Consider the following 20,698-nt stretch of genomic DNA (forward strand, 5'->3'; position numbering starts at 1 on the left):
AGTCCCCAGGATCCAGGGAAGGGATAATGGAAGCCAGGGAGAGCACACGGAAATTCAGTTTCTTGAGGTAGCCGTTGAGCAGGCGCAGGTCTAGAATAGGTCTGAGACTACCCTTGGCTTTTGGAATTAGGAAATAGCAGGAATAAAACCCCTCCCCTATTAAATCCTGTAGAACCTCTTCCACAGCTTCCCACCCAGAGGAGAGCTTGCACCTCCTGGACTAGAAGTTGCTTGTGAGAGATGGGGAGGGAGAGTGGGGGTGGGTAAAAATAAATTGGAGTGTATAACCTGCTTCCACTGTGCTCAGCATCTAGTGGTCTGTGGTGATATGGGACCACACCATGATGAAGTGGGACAGGTGGCCCAAAAACAAAGGGGAAACAGGATCCGGCAACACAGGAACTGGTATAACGTCCACGAGCGTCCCATCAAAAGGTCTGCTCAGAGCCCCCTGGATGTCTGGGCGGGACAGATGTTGCCGCTGAGGTAGACGGGTGGTTGTCGGTGTCTAAAACCCCTGCTCCCTTTCCTTTGCAGGTTGTGACGGGACAGTGGGGTGGAGAAACAGGTGGACTCCTGAGGCCTGTAGTACTTCCTCAAAGTCATTGGGGTATACAATCCCAGGGACTTGAGGGTCACTCTGGAGATCTTCAGCCCATGGAGCTTCACATTCGTGTGCTCCAAGAGCAAAACCCCTTTGAAGGGGAGGTCCTGAAGGGTTTGCTGGACCTCAAGTGGGAGACCGGAGGACTGTAGCCGTGAGCTCCTATGCACGGCCATCGCAGAGGCCATGGACCTGGCTGCTGAATCTGCTGCATCCAGGGCAGCTTGCAAGGAGCCCTAGCTATTGACTTCCCCTCCTCCACCAGTGAGGAGAAGTCCTGCCTTGTCTCTTGGGAAAGCAAGTCTTTGAACTTCATATTGAAGTCCCACATATTGAAGTCGTATCTGCCCAGCAGCAGTCCCATGGTAGAGTAAACTTCTCTACTGAAAAGGTCCAGTTTCTTGGACTCTTTTGCTTTAGGAGTCACCCCTTGCAGGCCCTGCCTCTCCCTTTTATTGGCCACGGACACCATCAGACACCCAAGGGGGGAGAATGTATAGGAACTCATAACCTTGGGCAGGCACAAAGTACTTCTTCTTGGCCCTTTTTGAGATGGGAGTATGGAAGTCAGGGGTTTGCCAGAGGGCTTTCACTGGGTCCATAATGGCATCAGTGAGAGGTAGGGCTACTTTTCATAGGGCCGCTGCAGTCACGATGCCAACTAGGCTATGGGAGGAATCCTTCACTACCTCCGCCTGTAAGCCTGAGTTGGAGGCCACTCTCTTCAGCAGCTCCCAGTGGGCCTTGTGGTCGTCTTGAGGAGATGACATGCCTGCCCCTGACACAGTGTCATCTGAGGAGGAGAAGGCCTGCACTGGCAGAGGGCTCCGCTCCTCCTCCCCTTCTGCACCAACAGGATCCCACAGATCTGGATCCTGAAGCTCAGCACTGGCCTCGGTACCAGAGTCTGGATCAGGGGTTGTCTGATGGGATGAAGGAACCCTTCTATCGGAGGCCACTGAACATCTTGAATGGGGCCCTGACATCAAGGGAAACCCCCATGAGTTCCAAAATGGCCACTGGCATAGGCCAGTGACCACTAGGCCGAGCGCTCAATAGCACTCCTATGCCAGGGTCCACAACAGCTAATGCCTCAGCTCTTAGAGTGCTGTGAATAAGTGGGAATCTTAGCTTCCATTTTAAAAATATATGTTTCTAGCCCTCTGGTTTGAGGTCTTCCTGGGGAGATGCACCCAATGAGTAGTGATGGGAAACTGCACCTCTACTGCTGGACCCATCACTTATGGAGTCCCACAAGGATCAATTCTCATTCTGTTCCTTTTCAACATCAGCATGCAACCGCTAGGTGAAACTGGTCAGACAACATGGACTCAAGGGCCAGCAACATGCAGATGACAGACAGCTCTACCTCTCCTTCGCCACACACAACTACACCACTATCACCAAGATGGCCCAATGCTTGGCTGAGATCCCCTTTTGGAAGAAGAACAGCAGGTTGAAGGTGAATCCGAATGAGACAGAGGTGATGCTGGTGGGCGGAGGGAAGCATTTTGAAGAGCTTGCAGCTACAGTGTAGTCTCTGTTATTTGAAGATACACAGCCACAATTGGTCAATTCAGTCCATACTCTCTGATGCTGAGCTCTCACATAGCTGCACCCACAAGTAAAGCTTTCTATCATCTCCACTTGGCTACAAAACTCCATCCCATTCTGGCGGACGAAGACCTGGCCTCAGTTATTCATGTCTTCGTCGCCTCTTGGCTGGACTACAGCAACAGGCTATACCAGGGCATGAAGCCTTCAGCACTTGAGAAACTCCAGGTAGTTCAGGACACTGCACTCCTCAGCAACACAGGCTTCTGGGAGCACATCAAACCTGTCATTGCCTTCCTACACTGGCTCCCCAGAGAATTTCAGATCAAGTTCAGGATTCCAGTCCTTATTTTCAAAGGGACCAGGGTTTCTAAAAGATCATGTAAAGCTCTGGGACAAAGACCATGGTCGACAACTCTACTCCTCTGATATACTCTCAACAATATGAGTAAAGCTTGTCTGTGTGGGGGCCAGGACCTTCTCTGGGGTCAAGTCAAGACTCTGGAATGAACTCCCTGAGTGTGATGGGATGGATTAGGCCCTGAGGCCCGTGGCTGGAGGCCTTGTGGCCCTGCCACATCTTGCCCCAGGAAAGGGCAGTAGAGAGGTCATCCAAGCTTCCTAGAGTGGCTGTGTGGGAAGCAGCCAGTCAGGGCCCAGCATGCTAGTATAAGAAGAGCTGCAAGGCAAGAGTGAGTTCAGTACCTTTCCAGACCTGGAGGATGTGCCCAGCTGGCTGAGAGAGCTACAGCACCTTGGACATAGCAGTGCTGGCAGAGGCTGAGGGGAATGTGAAAGAGCTCCGGGCTGGCTGCTGGGACTCCACCAGGACAAGGCCCTCAGGTAAGGCCATGAAGGGTTTGCTAGACCTCAAGTAAGAGACCGGAGGACTGTAGCCACGAGCTCCTATGCACGGCCTTCACGGAGGCCCTCAGGTAAGGGTGAAGAAATGTGCTAGAGCAATGGGCAAGTGGCCCAGGGAATTGTAGCAGCAATGTAGTTTATTTAAAGGGACATGGCGAATGGCTGCTATCTATAGGGTGCCTGGGCTGGGTCCCAGAGCAGAGTGTGGGCTCAGGTCCTTCCCCCCCCATCCCCCAGCCACTGGGAAAGTGGTCTGGACGTTGAGATACCCCAGAAGGGGAACTGAACTGTAGTGGCCCAGTTGGAGAGCTGCAGCCAGAAAGGCCTGAGAGGGCGAAGACATTGCCTCCAGAGGGACAGCTTGAGAGAGGCCCCTGTTGGACTTGATGGTTTGCTTTTACCTCCGGCTGAGTCACCGAAGACCCACCACAGACAGAGAGAGAGCACATGCACATGGCCAGGGGGAACTCACCCATTACACTCAGGACCATCACAAACCTCACCACTTTCTGCTCCATGTGCAAAGTGCATTTCTTTGGCTTTGCCTTCTTTAGCATCTACACAGAGCAACAGTATACTTATAATAATAATTAATAAAAGGAGACAACCTACCAAAGCAAGACACTTCACTGGAACTGCTTCTCCCTCTGTGGAGAGGATGAGAAAACAAACAACATGGAACAGATCTATTAGTTACGTTGCTTAATGTATTACTGGAAGATGCTCAGATGCTATGGTGATGGACATGGTACAAAACCTATATAGAACATAACAGCCCTCATGGTTGCAGAGGTAAGTGTCAAGCTTTCTGGAGTGGCTGGAGAGTGAGTACCAACCTGTTAAGACGCAGGGCACAGACCCCAAATTGGCTGTGAGTTCTATACTTAGATTTCACCAACCTAATATGAACTGTGAACTCGAGCATTATAATAGCCTTAACATGGAGTCACAGACAGTCCCATTGGGTACTCTGATCTGGCTACCCAGGTAAGCTTGCCTTTGTGATAGCTGGTTCCTTATACCAAAAATCACAACCATATTCAGGTTTCAGAGTAGCAGCCGTGTTAGTCTGTATCCATAAAAAGAAAAGGAGTACTTGTGGCACCTTAGAGACTAACAAATTTATTAGAGCATAAGCTTTCGTGAGCTACAGCTCACTTCATCGGATGCATACAGTGGAAAATATAGTGGGGAGATTTTATATACACAGAAAACTTGAAACAATGGGTGTTACCATATAGACTGTAACAACAGTGATCAGGAAAGGTGAGCTATTACCAGCAGGAGAGCGGGAGGAGAGGGGGGGAAGGGGGGAAACCTTTTATAGTGATAATCAAGGTGGGCCATTTCCAGCACTTTACAAGAACAGTAGGAGGGGAAATAAACAAGGGGAAATAGTTTTACTTTGTGTAATGACACATCCACTCCCAGTCTTTATTCAAGCCTAAGTTAATTGTATCCAGTTTGCAAATTAATTCCAGTTCAGCAGTCTCTCGCTGGAGTCTGTTTTTAGTTTTTTTGTTGAAGAATTGCCACTTTTAGGACTGTAATCGAGTGACCAAAGAGATTGAAGTGTTCTCCGACTGGTTTTTGAATGTTATAATTCTTGACATCTGATTTGTGTCCATTTATTCTTTTATGTAGAGACTGTCCAGCTTGGCCAATGTACATGGCAGAGGGGCATTGCTGGCACATGATGGCATATATCACATTGGTAGATGCGCAGGTGAACGAGCCTCTGATAGTGTGGCTGATGTGATTAGGCCCTATGATGGTGTCCCCTGAATAGATATGTGGACACAGTTGGCAAGGGGCTTTGTTGCAAGGATAGGTTCCTGGGTTAGTGTTTTTGTTGTGTGGTGTATGGCTGCTGGTGAGTATTTGCTTCAGGCTGGGGGGCTGTCTGTAAGCAAGGACTGGCCTGTCTCCCAAGATCTGTGAGAGTGATGGGTCATCCTTCAGGATAGGTTGTAGAACCTTGATGATGCAGTGGAGAGGTTTTAGTTGGGAGCTGAAGGTGACGGCTAGTGGTGTTCTGTTATTTTCTTTGTTGGGCCTGTCCTGTAGTAGGTAACTTCTGGATACTCTTCTGGCTGTGTCAATCTGTTTCTTCACTTCAGCAGGTGGGTATTGTAGTTGTAAGAATGCTTGATAAAGATCTTGTAGGTGTTTGTCTCTGGGGGTTGGAGCGAATGCGGTTGTATCATAGAGCTTGGCTGTAGACAATGGATCGTGTGGTGTGGTCTGGATGAAAGCTGGAGGCATGTAGGTAAGTATAGCTGTCAGTAGGTTTCCGGTATAGGGTGGTGTTTATGTGACCATCACTTATTAGCACCGTAGTGTCCAGGAAGTGGATCTCTTGTGTGGACTGATCCAGGCTGAGATTGATGGTTACTCCCAGTCCCAAATGACTGGTCGATTACCCCAGGTCAATTGCACTTTAGATCTCACACCAAAAGACAACGATTGTAGCCAATCCTATAATAAATTATCTAAAGATTTATCAGCTGAGAAAAAGAAATGAGTCATTTGCAACGTTAAAGCAGATAAGCATACACCCACACCCATAGGTGAGTTACAGTCTTAGCTTCCAAAAGTTGATAGGAGCTGCTGTAATATGCAAGCTTTATGTGTCTTTTAGGGCTAACCCAGACTAAGCAGCTGGGAATCCCTTGCTTATGCTTAGAAATCTTGTCCTCCCAAAGTCATAGAGACAGTTTCTTCTTGTCAGGGATTTTTCCCCCCCAACCCCCCAGAGCTGAAGCTGATGGGGCGAGTTCATGCTCTCGTTTCCTCTTCATGGGTAATGGAGAGGAGGAATGCAGTTAACAAAGTCTTTGTTCTTTGATGTTTCACAATGGCTCATTTGGTTTCTGGGCCTTCTTGGTGGGCAGGACCTAACACCTTGTGTAGGAAACCAGCATTGTACATTGATTAATGCTTCTTTCCTGTTTGATGACTTACACAATTACAGAGGATGACAATGCGAACATGTAATGTCATGTTATAACAAAGGCTATAGATGTTGTAAGTAGATTAATACACATAAAGCCTAAACACCAAGCACATGTGTATAACTCTAATACACAGGTGAGCCTGAGTGGTTCCAGGTGTGTATTTGTCATTGTTCAATTGAGGCCTAGGGGCCTTGGTGTGAGCTAGCACCTGCTCCGCCAGCATCACAGTAAGCTTGAAAACATGATTCCTAAAGACTCAGAAACCAGAAGCAAAGAAACAGAGCCACGTTTATTATTTTTAAAAATCTCATTATTTGGGGGGCCTGACTCATGATTTTTGAACACTTGTGGTCAGTGATGCTGATGGCTGCAGCAAGCTGTTCTCCTGGAATTGCCAGGTACCTTATGGTTCCTAACGTGCTTTGAACATCATGCCGGCCCTGCCCGGCACTGATTCATAAATTAGAGTCAGAGGGACCGTTGTGATCACCTAGTCTGACCTCCCTATAACACATGGTGTGGGAAATTTTTCACACCTGAGCCATTCTTTTTAGGTGGCAAATCTGAGGAACTGTCCCAGATTGAGGGGTCAATGGAGGAGGTTTTGGAACAAATCAATAAATGAATAAGTCACCAGGACCAGATAGTATTCACCCAGGAATTCTGAAGGAACTCAGATATGAAATTGCAGAACTAACAACTGTGGTATGTACGCTATTGCTTAAATCAGCTTCTGTACCAGATGACTGGAGGATAGCTAGTGTAACACCAGTTTTTAAAAAAGGCTCCAGAGACAATCCTGGCAGTTACAGGCCAGTAAACCTAACTTCAGTACCAGGCAAATTGATTGAAACTATAGTAAAGAACAGAATTATGCTATGTACAAGAAGAGTCAGCATGGCTTTTATTATGCCCAGCCTTTGTTAACCTGAGTAGAGATTCCACAGACACTTCAGCCAGTGCTTTATCTAAACTTTACTGGTTTAGATAAAGCACTGAAACAAGTTTATTAACTGGAGAAAGATGGATTATAAATAATAAAACCATAAATGTCAGAATTGGTTACAAAAGAAATTGAAGATAAACACGCAAGCTATTGCAAAAGTTTCTCTGGTGACTTCAGAAAGATTGGAAGGGCCTCAGTCCATAGTCAAAATACTCTATTTAGTTATAAATCCACTATCCAGAGAATTGGAGCATGAATGAGGCAAAATGGAGATGTCTCGGATGTCTTTTATATCCTCTACTATGTTCATGGAAATTTACTGTCCCAAACAAAGCCCAGAGCCCCTGCATATGGAAAGTTACTGACAAAGATGGAGTCTGCGGTCACATGTCCACATCCCACCCCTTACATGTTTTGCTGAATCACAGGAGTGACCATTGGCTCTTGTCTGTCGGAGGCATCCTCAGGAAGAGCTATCTAGAGAGTTGACAGGTTTCAGACTGGTAGCCGTGTTAGTCTGTATCAGCAAAAACAACGAGGAGTCCTTTTGGAACCTTAGAGACTAACAAATTTATTTGGGCATAAGCTTTTGTGGGCTAAAACCCAGTTCATCAGAGAGTTGATTCTTCTTAATGGCCCATCAAGCTTAAATAGTCCAGTCACAAAGGGCTGGCGAGACTGGATGTAAATTACCTTGTGGGTGTCACCCCAAAAGTAAACACATTTGAGATACAAATACATAGCCAATACTCATAACTTCAGATATAGTTATGATACATGGATTTAACCAGGATAATCATACTTGACAGAGTGTAACTTTTCCATTGACACCTTACATGATATACTTGTATCATAATTTAGTGCAATTGTACAACAGGGATAGCAACAATGATTTACATGGTCATCTTCAATCATACAGCATCGGACACAAGATTCATGGTAAAACTGTGAGTTTGCAACACTGCCTCTTCCCTCAGTTTGGAAGCAAGTTCATTATCTGCAGTGTTTTTACTGTTGTATTTGTTAGATTTGCTGTTCACTCAGCTTGGACACCAAAACTAGACTGGTTGGCTTCACTTTGTGGGTCTTCTGCAGTAGTCCCATATTGTTGTGTTTGGATTGCAAACACTTTAGGGCAGGGGTCGGCAACCTTTCAGAAGTGGTGTGCCGAGTCTTCATTTATTCACTTTAATTTAAAGTTTCACGTGCCAGTAATACAGTTTAACGTTTCTTAGAAGGTCTCTCTCTATAAGTCTATATATTTGTAACCCTTCTGCCCGTCAGAGTTGGCAGCAACAAGGGCCGGGTTCAATATCTAGGGGATCCATTCCAATAACACAATGCAAACCGGCTCAAGCCCCCACCCAGTGACCTGGGACAAATATATACCACCCCCGCTGTGCACCTCCAAGAGGCAATACTTCCCCTCTCGCAAGCACATAGTCTGAGTGTAGCAAAAAGCCTTTTAATAACAGAGAGAACCAGTGTGGCATTATGTTGGGGAAACACCACCAACAGGATTCATAACACAACCCATGAGCAAAAAAAACCCCACCCCAAGCAAATTGGGGCATGCCCCTTTCCCTTTGGTTCTTGAGTCCAGCAACCCCAAAAAGTCCAATGACCCAAAAGTCTCTCGAACTCTGGGGCTGCCCTGATCAGGGACAAAGTTTATCTGCGGAGCTTTACCTCCCAACCTGGGTGGAGATGGGATGGGGTTAAGAGGCACCTTACATGATCTGAAGCTGACCGCCCCACAGCTCCTTCGCTCAGCTCCGCGGCCCACAAGCAGCTCCCGCCGTCCCATGAACAGCTCCACGTCCCACCAGCAGCTCCCGCCGTCCTACGAACTGCTCCACCAGCCTGTCCACAAGGCACTCCAGCCATCCCACAAACTGCTCCACAATATATCTTCAGGTTCCCCCACTACTTAACACAACGCTGAGTGATTTCAGCTCTTAGTCAGGTCAGCTCTTTGGTGAAATCAGCTTGTAGTAGGGGAGCCTCAGTGCTGGTGCACTGTTAGCCCAAAGTGAGCTCAGCAGCCTGTAACTAGACTTCTAATGAAATCAAAATTAGCTCTGATATTCCACAGAGAAGAGAGGAGGAAGTGCAATTAGCATGTAAGGCCCTCACCAAGGGGCCCATGCCACCAAGTATTAATACTTGTCCCCAGCCTCTCTCAATTCACACAGTTTTGGAACCCATGACCCTTGCCTAGCAAGTGCTACTCAGTTGATGGTGAGTCCCTCCATCATAACAAAAGGCCAAGTACAGTTCCAAGCACAGTTCCCATAATCAGGGCAATAACAATTTATTCTTCCTGCCCCAATAACAGAGACACTGGGGATCCCACAGCAGCTAAAGTGACCATTTGGGCAGCTATGGCCTCAGTCTAGGCGGGGTGGGTGTGCCTATGCAAATGAGATCGGCCCCTGAAGTTCTTTTCCACAACTTGCCACACCTCACCACCAGATGTCAGGGTGGAGCTCATCCTGACACTGCTTACATATTATATAACTAAACTATTGTCGTTTTTAAAGTAAACAAGGTTTTCAAAATGTTTAAGAAGCTTCATTTAAAATTAAATTAAAATACTGATCGTACGCCGCCGGCCCGCTCAGCCTGCTGCCAGCCTGGGGTTCCGTTCACCTAGGCCGGCAGCAGGCTGAGCGGGGCCAGCGGCCGGGACCCCAGACCGGCAGCGGGCTGAGCGGCTCAGCCGGCTGCCGGTCTGGAGTTCCATCCGCCGGCTCCTGCCAGCCAGGGTCCTGGATGCCAGCCCCGCTCAGCCCGCTGCCGGTCTGGGATCCCGGCCCTGCCCACATAGAGTGGGCACCTACCTTCTCCCTGGTTCTAGCCCATTCTCTTCCTCTCTCTCTGCATTGAGCTGAGGGTGGGAGTGCACTGAGCACAGGGCTGGGGGTGAAGGAGCAGGCTGGGGCTTGGGGTGCAGGGTCTGGCCAGGAGCTAGAATGAGGGAGGGGGCTCAGGGTTGGGGCAGGAGGTTTGGGTGTGGAGTACTTACCTGGGCAGCTCCCATTTGGTGCAAGGGGTGCAGGTGGGAATGTGTGGGGGGTGCAGGAGCTCCCATTTGGTGCTCAGGGTGGGGGTGGGAATGTGGGGGGGGTGCAAGAGTCAGGGTATGGGGTGTGGGGGGGGCTGGGTATGTGTGGGGGGTATAGGAGTCAGGGCAGAGGGCTGGGGGCATGTGAGGAGGGTGCAGGAGTCAGGGTGTGGGGGGGCTGGGTATGTGTGGGGGGTGCTGGAGTCAGGGCTGGGAGGGTGTGAGGGGGGTGCAGGGGTCAGGGCAGAGGGCAGGGAGTGTGGGGGGGGTGCAGGGGTCAGGGCAGAGGGCTGGGAGGGTGTGTGGGGGGTGCAGGGGTCAGGACAGAGAGCTGGGGGCATGTGAGGAGGGTGCAGGAGTCAGGGCATGGGGTGTGGGGGGGTGGGTATGTGTGGGGGTGCTGGAGTCAGGGCTGGGTGGGTGTGAGGGGGTGCAGGGGTCAGGGCAGAGGGCTGGGAGTGTGTGGGGGGGGTGCAGGGGTCAGGGCAGAGGGCTGAGGGTGTGGGCTGGGGTCATGGGGGTGGTCCCAGCCCCCTGCCCTGAGCGGCTCACGGCAGGGGGCTGGGGGGATATGCCCTGATTCCACCCCCCTTCCCCAAGACCCCATCCCCACCTCTTCTCCGCCTCCTCCCCAGAGCAGCGAGCGCGCTGTGGCTCCGCTTCTCCCCCTCCCTCCCTTCTCCCGCTCCCTCGCAAGGGCCATCAGCTGATAGCAGCAGGGAGGGAGAGGAGGAGGGGCAGAAACCCAGCACACGAAGAGGCAGGGGGAGCTTGCCTGCCCTGCAGCAGCAGCCGGCAGGACCAAGCTTCTTCACCCTGCCCCGGGGGCGAGGAGAAGAGCGGGCCGGGGCGGGCAGGATTTTTCATGGCACGCTGCTGCCTGCCGGGGTCCCGGCCTGGGTTCACCAGTGGGCTGAGTGGGGCCAGCGGCTGGGACCCAGCAGGCAGCAGCGTGCCATTAAAAATCGGCTCACGTGCCGTCTTTGGCACGCGTGCCATAGGTTTCCAGCCCCTGCTTTAGGGAAACCCTTGCCTGCCCACCCACCTGCCCAGAATACCCTTCCCCCCTAAAATCCATATTTTATAACATTTTTATTAGTGTGACAGATCTGAGATCTTGGAAGCATGGACCGGTATATTGAGATGTGCACCAGGCTTATTCATAAACATGTATATCTCTAAGAGTTCTCTGTGTCTTTGGGAACTAGGAATTGTATTCTACCTCCATGGGGACAGGTTACAGAGCTTCATGGAGGAACTAAAATCAGTGTGGGGAGGGGTTATTAGTGCAAATGCCTGGACAGGTGAACAACTCCAGAGAAGTCCCACCCCAGCCCCTGGGGGAATTGCGTAGACTGGATCAGATCCAGCAGACAAAGAACAGGCCCTCATTTGGTTCCTCAAATTGACAGGAGATTGCAACCCTGGTGGAAGGGTTGAAAGGCCTGGAACCTGCCAGGGTCTCCATGTGGAAGACTGGTGACACCTGGGAAGCTGGCATTCATGTAGACTGTGTATTGTGCTATGATGGGGATCCTCTGCAATGGTTTTCTCCTAAATAAAAGTGCTGTGCTCTGTGAAAGCTGGTTGCTCATTGATAACCCTGTTATAGTCCCAGGGAGAGGACAGCTGCTTGGATAGTCACTATGAATTGCATGGGGACTGCAGCTTAAAACCCCAATGTGAAGGTCCTTACCCATAGAGAGATGACAGGTGGAGGCCTGAGATGTAAAGTGGGGCCCATGAGTAGACCATAGACGGGGGCAGAGTGCAGCTAACCCCAGAACTGTGACATAAAGGATAAAAGGGTTTTCTACACAAAATCAGACTGTAGGATGATGGTGATTTATTACTGCTATAGTGCCTAGAAGGGACTGGGGCCCCTTGGGGATGGACTCTGTACACACAAGTAAAACAAATACAGTCTTTTCCCCCTGGGAGCTCATAGCATGAGCCATGGAATGGCCAAGTGTCTCATTATGGGGTGCAATCCAGACCAGTAAGGGGCTGTGTCACCACCTGCCCTGCAACTTTGGGTGCCTCACAATGCTTTGCAGCTCACAAACAGCCTAACAACATTCAGGTCACACCCTGAATGTCTGAGCATAGCTGGAGCCCTGGGCCAACAAATCTGGCCCCAGCAGCCTGTCAGCCACACTCCAGTCACAATGACTTCCACCAGCCTCAGTTACTACTAGCAGGGTGACCCCAACACACTCCAAATCCTGAATTTTCTCCAAAACATGTGCTCTGCACTGTCCAACCCTTTCCTGGACAGTTCAGATATTAAAGGTCTGTTGCCCTTGTAAGGGGTCAAGATTCAATGGCTTGCTACTCTAACAGGAGTGACAAAACAGTTCAGTTTAAACACAACACTGGATTATTTCCATTAAAAATAAAACAAGTTGGTTTTAAGTGGGTACAGGTATAAGGTATTAAAAGTCAGAAATGGTTACAAGAGAAATAAAGATAAAATGCTTCCTAGTAGCTAAAACTTAACAAGCTAGATTTGGTTCAAGATAAAATCCTTACCCAGGGTCCCAGCAACATGGCTAGCCAAATTCTCAGGCATAGGTGGTGCTAGCCCATTGGCGCCCCTAAGCAGGAATATTCCCCCTAATAATAATTAATAAATAAAAAGCAAATGGGGTGGGGGTGGGGGGCCTTGAGCTGCTTGGGGCCCTAGCAATTGCTTCATTTGCTTATGCCTTGCACCAGCTGTGTTCTCCGGTCGGGATCTCTTCCCAAAGTCAAAAGGCTGTTTCCTTTGTCTTCTTAGGTGAAAGAGAGAGAGAACATGTGGTGTTTTGCTCCTCACTTTTATAGTCCAGTCACCCCTTGAAATGGATTTTCCTGAGGGTTACTCCTAGATAATGTTCATTCCAGTTGTGAGGACAGAGACATGGAGTCTAGTGGTGAAAGAGGTTCCATGTTGTTTGCTAAAATGCTGATGGATCTGTTCTTGCCCTGATTCGTTGCCAACGAATGGCCACTTAACAGGTGATTGCCAGTCAACTTTGATGACACCAGGCTAGAGATGTCAACTTGTCCTTCATCTTTGAGAAACTGGCTTACCCCCACCCCAGACTTGTCTGATAAAGGCATTATAGTTATAATTTCAGTTTATGTTTATAGTGCTTAATATGTATTTTGTACACACATTACACAACAATATTGACGATCAGTGGGTCATTGGTTTTTAAATGATACTTCACAAGACATATTTTGTACAAAGATTATTACAATAGTGTGTAGGGTGTGAATACAGGGGTGCTTTCGAGAAGCAGCTCTCCGGATGATGCAGCTGAGGCAGAGTCAGTACAGTAATAAGAAATTAAATGACCTGCCATTGTCCCTTTGAATGGGATTTGTGAGCCCAGTCTGGATTGTAGCATAGAGGCTGGAGGCCTCCTGTGAGGTCAGGAATGGTGGATAATGAAAGGGGACGTGGTGGCAGAGAGAAACAAGTGGGAAGAGATTTCCTATAACCCCCAGCAGGCTGGTCTCTGAGGATACAGGTGTCAGCACCATTAACAAGCTTTGTAGAGGCCAGTAAATTACTGAGCCTCAGGTACCCGGCTGGTCAGAATCGCACTCGGGAATAGATTTACTGCCCCAAGGGCAGGGCTGAGCTGCGGCAAGCGCAGATGCCGACACACGTGACTCACTGTCCAGCCCGAGGCTGCTCATGGCCAAGATCGTAAGCCCATGCCTAGTCTGGCACCTTGCTGGCAGACTGCTCCCCCTGGGGACCCTGCACCAGGCTGAGGTGGTGCTGTGCCCATGTTCCCATTCTGCTCAGCTCTCTGGAGACCTAGGGTCTTCTCTGGACAAATTAACCCACCTTCACCATGCAGTTAGCTTTGGGGCTCCCAGCATTCGCTCTATGCCCAGGCTTGGCCCGTCTAAAAAGTCTCCAGCGACGCGCTTGTAATGTGGCCCCAGCATGTATCTGTTGTGCTCCCTGTACGTAGCCCTGAGGCCTGGCGCAGCGGCACCCACTTATGCTCTGCCAGCTCTCTGACTGATGCACGGTATTTTCTTGCAGTGCGAACCAGGACCCAGCAGCAAGCAAGAAATCGCCAGGGCGCTTGTGTGGCCGGTTCAGTCGAATTAGCATGAAACTCCCCCGAATTCCCCTGCATCGCCAGAAACTGCCTAAAGTTGTCGGTAAGGTGGTAGGGCTCATTAACTGCATTGGTGTGTATTTTCCAGCCCCTAACCCAGCTGTGGAAGGAGCAGAAGGCTCTAACCTAGACAACACACTATCCCAGAAGGCTAGCAACAAGAAAATCAACAGCCAAGGGGCCCTCGGCAATCAACAACCAAGTATCCATCTCAACTCTATTGCCTGCTGCTCATCGTACACCCACCCTGTGCTGCACAGGAAACTTCACTGTCCTGCTGCAAGGACCTATTGACCCCCTGATGCCAGCTGCCATGGGGCCCAAATGTGGAATGTGTGCCCTTCTAAACCTAGATTATGCTGTAGTTGCTGTTGTGATGTCTGAATGCATGGTATGTATATGTTGAAGGAGGTGTAATGTGTGTTTGTTGTGTTGCAATGGATAAACTGATTGGGTTGTATGTGGTGCTGGATGTAAGGTATGCATGTGCGATGTTGTATGGTTGTGTTGTGCTGTGTATGGTTGTGTGTGTTTCAGAGTATTCCCCTTCTGTACTCCGTGCAAAATCCCTGCACCTCTGTTTCAGTCTGTAGAAAAGAGTGCAGGGCTATGTGTAGCAATGAGAGCAGTGAGTTTTGCAGTGGGGCTGGAGAGCTGTTTGTACAGGGCTGTGAGGAGTGGGATTGCAGGGCTGTGTGTAGCCATGAGAGCAGTGAGTTTTGCAATGGGGTTGCAGGGCTGTGTAGAGCAGTGAATATTGCAGTGGGGTTGCAGGACCGTTTAGCACAGTGAGTTTTGCAGTGGGATTGCAGGGTCGAGTGTAGCAGTGAGCAGTGGGATTGCAGGGCCATGTGGCGCAGTGAGCTTTGCATTGGTTGCAGGGCTCTGTATAGCAATGTGGGGAGTTTTCAACAAGTCTTTAGTTTCTTCTTGGAGGTTGCTTGCTGATGCCTTAGCTGTTCTCTGTCCTGGCTCATGTTTGTGCTGGTGGGTTAAAACCTTCCTGCTGCCACAGTGTGGTGGTTCATTTATGAATCTCCTGCTGTTTCCATTGTGTGTCATGTGTGATGTGGTGGGAGACGCAAAGAAGTGCAAATTGTACATTGGAATGTGCTGTTCTTTGACAATAGTGAGGTCTTGTTTAGAATTCAAATTCTCCAAATACAGACTGGGCTGTTAGAGAAACACCTTGTTCCTGTTAAAGATGAAGATCCCGCTCAGCCACACAGAGGGTGGGGGTGGAAGAAGCTCTGCTCTGGGTGTCCATGCAGGGCTTACCCAACCAAAATCTGGAGCAGGAGAGATGGCAGTATCTGCACACCCATCATCCAGTGTGCAAGAATCATGAGATGGACTTAAAAACTACAGGATTTTTTAAAATAAATGTTTATTTGCCTTCTGGTGTTTGAGCCTTGAAGGGTCACGTTTTTCTCCACAGCCGTGACAGCTTTCACATTACACCTTGCAGATGGAACATGCGTATAATGAGCGATGCAAAGTGTATGTGCCCAGACACTATCCTAGCTGCCAAGTTTTGGGCAGCTTCATGTGACACTTAGTGCAAATTATTCAGTGAGCTTTGCACTGCTCCTTGTACCCATGTTCCAGTAGCAAGGTGTAATGTGAAAGCTGCCATGGCTGAGGAGAACATGTGGCATTAATCTTTGTTAATGCAAGGTGAGATTCTCCTGTAATCACCTGACTCCAGGAGCTAGGGCTTTTAGAAAAACGCCGACTATTAAGAGATTTGCAATAAAATTGTGATAGCTGGTAGCATTGCTAAAAGCACCCAGAACCTCCAGTTACTCCAGTGCCCCCAGGAACTACCATCACACATTGCAGGAATCCCAGGACCCACCCAACTGCCCACCAGATACCTCCCAGATTCCCCCACCTGCAAACCCATGAATTCACCTACCCCAGCCTCTCCCAGAGGCCCCAGCACCAACCCATCTATCCCCCTGCGATCCTCTCCAGAACCCACTCACCTGCTCCAACCACAGCTGCCACAATCTGTGCAACTCAAGGCCATGTCCCTGTCGCTGTCTGGAAGTGTATGGTCACATGCAAATTATTTGGAAGTCTGCCAAAGAGCTCACTGAATAATTTGCACTAAGTGTCCCACGGAGCTGCCCGCAGCTTGGCTGCTAGGATAGCATCTGGCGCAACAACCGGCTGTTCGCACACATCCCTGTGGTGGGAACGCCATTCTGGACCTTTGCACTGTTTCTTGTATCCCTGTTCCACCCTGGAACCTCCTTTAAAGGGGCATATTTCTTGTCATCCCCCTGCTGTACAAAGGAGCTAGAGTGCAGCGGGGATAGGCTGGCTGGGAGGTGATGCCATGGCAGTCTTACCTGCAATGCATTTGGGTTGGTTTGTAATAACTGAGTGATTGCCCATGTGCTGTGGTTGGGATATAACTTCCTCCCCTGGCCCCGCACTGCAGAAGAGCTGAGCCGTCCCATTCCCATCCCATCCTCAGTTCCCCCAAAGCCCAGGGCACTCAGGTGCCAGCTCTTAATAAGAGCCGGCAGCATGTGAACCTCGCTGCTCCCCTCCAATGCGGGCGGCTGTGCCGATTGCTGTTCCCCTGAGATGCTGTGTTCTCGCAGTGTAGCTCGAGCTCTGGGGCTGTGGCCGGGAGCCAAGGGAATCAAAGCAGGACCGTTACCCCTAAAACGATAACAAATGCTGTGTTTACGGGAGCGAGTGGAGCAGGCCTTTCTGGAAGAGAGGCGGTTCTGCTGGGGAAGGATGAATGGAGCTGTGTGCGCTTCCTGGATCAGGCTGCAAATCAGATGTTTGTGTAAGCAGGGAGACAGAGGGAGAACTCCCCTTGGGCCCTGGCTGTATGAAAGGCTGCTTCTTATGGCTGAGCGTCACTCGCCTATTCTGCAGGTATTGCCCCAGGCTGACTAGAACGGCTCCTCCCGACCTGTCAAGGGCAGAGTCCCCACTATCTCTTTGGATGGACCTCAGAGGCTAGTGGTCTTTAATTATCTGAGCTGCAATGCACTGTTACAGGAAGCTTCCTGTGCCCTAGAGCATGGCTGGCTCCTCAGGGCCTGCAGAGCAAAAGGCCAACGAGCCATGATCGGCTCTCTCACACGCCCTCCCGCTAAGGCGAGGGGAAGGCAGGCAGCCGCAGAGACTGTTTGTGTTGCCAGGGGGCTGTTAGTTCATTGGAATGAAATGCTTTGGTCACAGGCTGCTCTGTTTGCCTTGGCTCGCAGACCTTGCCATGTGGTCTTCTTCTTATCCTGGCTTCGGAGTGGGCTGGAGGCCGATCCCCCCCACAGTTCCTCAGCAGGATGAAGGGGAAGTGCCAGGAGTAGAAGTGCAGCCTGTCGGGAGGACAGGCAAACCCGCCCTCCCATTTGGGAATCTGGCTTCAGCCCCTCGAGGAACTGGGCAGAAGCACAAATTTAGTCTGAGGCTTGGGAGCTCCGGGAGAGGCTGGGCGCTAAACCAGCCCTGGCTCCCGAACCCCACTGGAATTTTGAACACAGCCCAAGCAATGCCAGTTCGTGGGCCTGCAGGATCCAGTTGTGCCTCTTGCCAGATCCAGCTTGGTGCTGTTCTTCATCCAGATGAGCGGAGAAGGGCAGAGCCTGTGTCAGTCAGGGAAAGGCCGAGGGTCCGATCTGAGCTGCCTGTAGCCATTTGCACCTATGCACAGGAGTGCAAGGCACTCCCATTGTGGTGCAGTAGCATTTTACATCTACTCTGCATGGGAGTGAATGAGTCCACAGGGCCCAGCCAGAGAAAATATAGTGATTCTAGTAGGGCAGGAGCTAGTGAACAGGAGCAGCGAACAGGAGGTTTCTGAGTTAGTTCTCCAAGTGAAGGAGGCAAGACGACGGGACCCTTGGAGTGAGTTTGTTGTCTGCGCGTTTGCTTGCCACGGTCCTGCTTGATTGAGGTTTATAGTGTGGTCTGTCTGGGGGGCTGTGTGCTGAGCCTAGTGCCCTGCTAGGCTCGGCCGAGAGCTTCCTGACCAGGCTCTAGCCTGCTTCCTTTGATCCCCTTTAAGATCCCGACAAAGGGGGGGGGCTCATTGAGGGAGAACAAGGATTTAAAAAGCCAGCTCCTAAGCGAGCAGAGGACCTAGCAAATAGGAGCAGCAAACAGTGGAGTTTTGCAAGGGTGTTTAGAGAGGGAACATAGGAGCCAGATTTGCCTAACAAACATTCTCTAAACTTAGGCCAATAGCCCCGGCCCTCCAAAGAAACACACACAGAGAACTAACAACCAACCAACCAAAAACCCTGCAGGAGTAAAGAGAATGCAGACAGAAGTCCAGCAGCAGAGTGGGGGCTAAGCAGGTTATTGCACTGAATGCAGCATGTAGGATTGCCTGCCTTGTGGGCCAGTGGTATAGGTGTGTGTTCAGTGTAAGCAGCACCTAGCCCTCAGAGACACAGTACGGGCTCTGGAGACCAGAGTGACTAAACTGGAGATGCTAAGGGAGGCAGAGAGGTACATAGAGGAGACTTTCCAGGACACAGCACCCCAAGTCTGACAGCCTCTGTGCTGCAGAGCAGGATGAAAGTCTCAGGGAAAGAGAATAGTTGGGATCCTCCTTCCAGATGATGTCATGGTATCCTCTTGCACTGAGACTACCTCTCTGGGGGGAGACCCCAATTATTAGGAAGAGACAGGTAATAGTAATGGGGGATTTGATCATTAGAAATATAGATAGATGGGATTGTGATGACCAGGAGAACCGCCTGCTGAATTGCCTACCGGGTGCGAAGGTTGCAGATCTCTCAAGACATCTAGACAGACATATGTGAGGTACTGGGGAGGAGCCGATGGTCGTAGTACATAGAGGTACCAATGACATAAGGAAAGGTAGGAGAGAGGTCCTGGAGGACAAATGTAGATTGCTAGGTAAGAGATTAAAGTCCAGGACCCCCATGGTAGCATTCTCTGAAATTCTTTTGGTTCCATGTGCAGGGCAAGTCAGTCTGGCAGAACTGCAGGGTCTCAATGCATGGATGAGATGATGGTGTAGGGAGGAGGGCGTTAGGAACTGGGGACCTTTGGGGAAAGGAGGATGGGCCCCTCTGAAACCAAGTGGAATCAGATTGCTGGCATGTCAAATTAAAAAGGTCATAGAGGTTTTAAACTAAGGGCTGGGTGAAAGCCGAGAGTGTGAAGGAGCACACTGTTCAGAGAGAGACATCCCTTAGGGGAGGATCTATTAACAGATTCTCTATATCCTAGTAAGGAGGAGAGGATGGAAGTTGATAAAGTACTGGTAGGAACTGAAGAGAGACAAGTCAAACAAAAAAGAGTCCCATTGAATTATATCACAAGAAGGCAAACAACTAAATATTGACCAATTTTGTAAGTGCTTGTATGCAAATGCAAGAAGTCTAAATACTAAGACGGGTGAACTTGAGTGCCTGGTATTAAATGAGGATATTGATATAATAGGCATCACAGAAACTTGGTGGAACAATTATAATCAATGAGACATGGTAATACCAGGGTACAAAATATAAAGGAATGACAGAGTAGGTTATGCTGATGGGTGAGTGGCACTGTATGTGAAAGAAAGCACAGAGTCAAATATAGTAAAAATCTTAAATGAATCAAACAGTACCATAGAATTGCTGTGGACAGAAATTCCATGCTTGAATAATAAAAGTATAGCAGTAGGAATATACTACTGACCACCTGACCAGGATGGTGATGGTGATTGTGAAATGCTCAGGGACATTAGAGAGGCTACAAAACCAGAAAACCCAGTAATAATCGGGGATTTCAACTATCCTCTTATTGACTGGGTACATGTCACCTCAGGACAAGATGCACAGATAAAATTTCTAGACACCATTCATGACTGTTTATTGAAGCAGCTAGTCCTGGAACCCACAAGGGGAGAGGCAATTCTTGATTTAGTCCTAAATGAAACACAGGATCTGGTCCAAGAGGTGAATATATCTGAACCACTCAGTAATAGCAACCATAATGTAATTACATTTAACATCCTTGTGCGGGGGGGAAATACCAAATAAACCCATGAGAGTAGGACTGAACTTCAAAAAGGGGAACTACACCAAAATGAGGAGGCTAGTTAAACAGAAATTAAAAGGAACAGTCACGCGAGTGAAATGCCTGCAAGTTGCACGGAAACTTTTTAAAAATACCACAGTAGAGGCTCAAACTAAATATATACCCCAAATAAAAAAAAAACAGTAAGAGGACCAAAAAAATGCCACCATGGCTAAACAGAGTAAAATAGGCAGTTAGAGACAAAAAGACATCTTAAAAATTGGAAGTCAAATCCCACTGAGGAAAATAGAAAGGAGCATAAACTCTGGCAAGTAAAGTGTAAATGTATAATTAGACAGGCCAAAAAAGAATGTGAAGAGCAACTAGCAAAAGACACAAAAACTAACAGCATCAGAAGCAGGAGGTTTGCCAAGCAACCAAGGGGGCCACCGGATGATTGAGGTGCTAATGGCACTGAAGACAAGGCCATTGTGGGAGAAGCTAAATGAATTCTTTGCATCCACCCTCACTGCAGAAGAGGTGAGGGAGATTCCAACACCTGAGCCACTCCTT

At 49.3% G+C, this 20,698-nt stretch overlaps 1 protein-coding gene across 1 annotated transcript in view; it reads left to right on the forward strand.

Moving 5' to 3' along the window:
- The window catches only part of SCARF2 (scavenger receptor class F member 2), a 97,055-nt gene that overhangs the window by 61,291 nt on the left and 15,066 nt on the right, over nt 1-20,698 (forward strand). The window contains exon 9 of the mRNA XM_074972319.1: nt 14,041-14,162. Within this exon, the coding sequence (XP_074828420.1) occupies nt 14,041-14,162 (122 nt within the window). The remainder of the gene's footprint in view (nt 1-14,040; nt 14,163-20,698) is intronic.

The sequence above is a fragment of the Natator depressus genome, chromosome 15 (assembly GCF_965152275.1).
Source record: "Natator depressus isolate rNatDep1 chromosome 15, rNatDep2.hap1, whole genome shotgun sequence".
Lineage (NCBI taxonomy): Eukaryota > Metazoa > Chordata > Testudines > Cheloniidae > Natator > Natator depressus.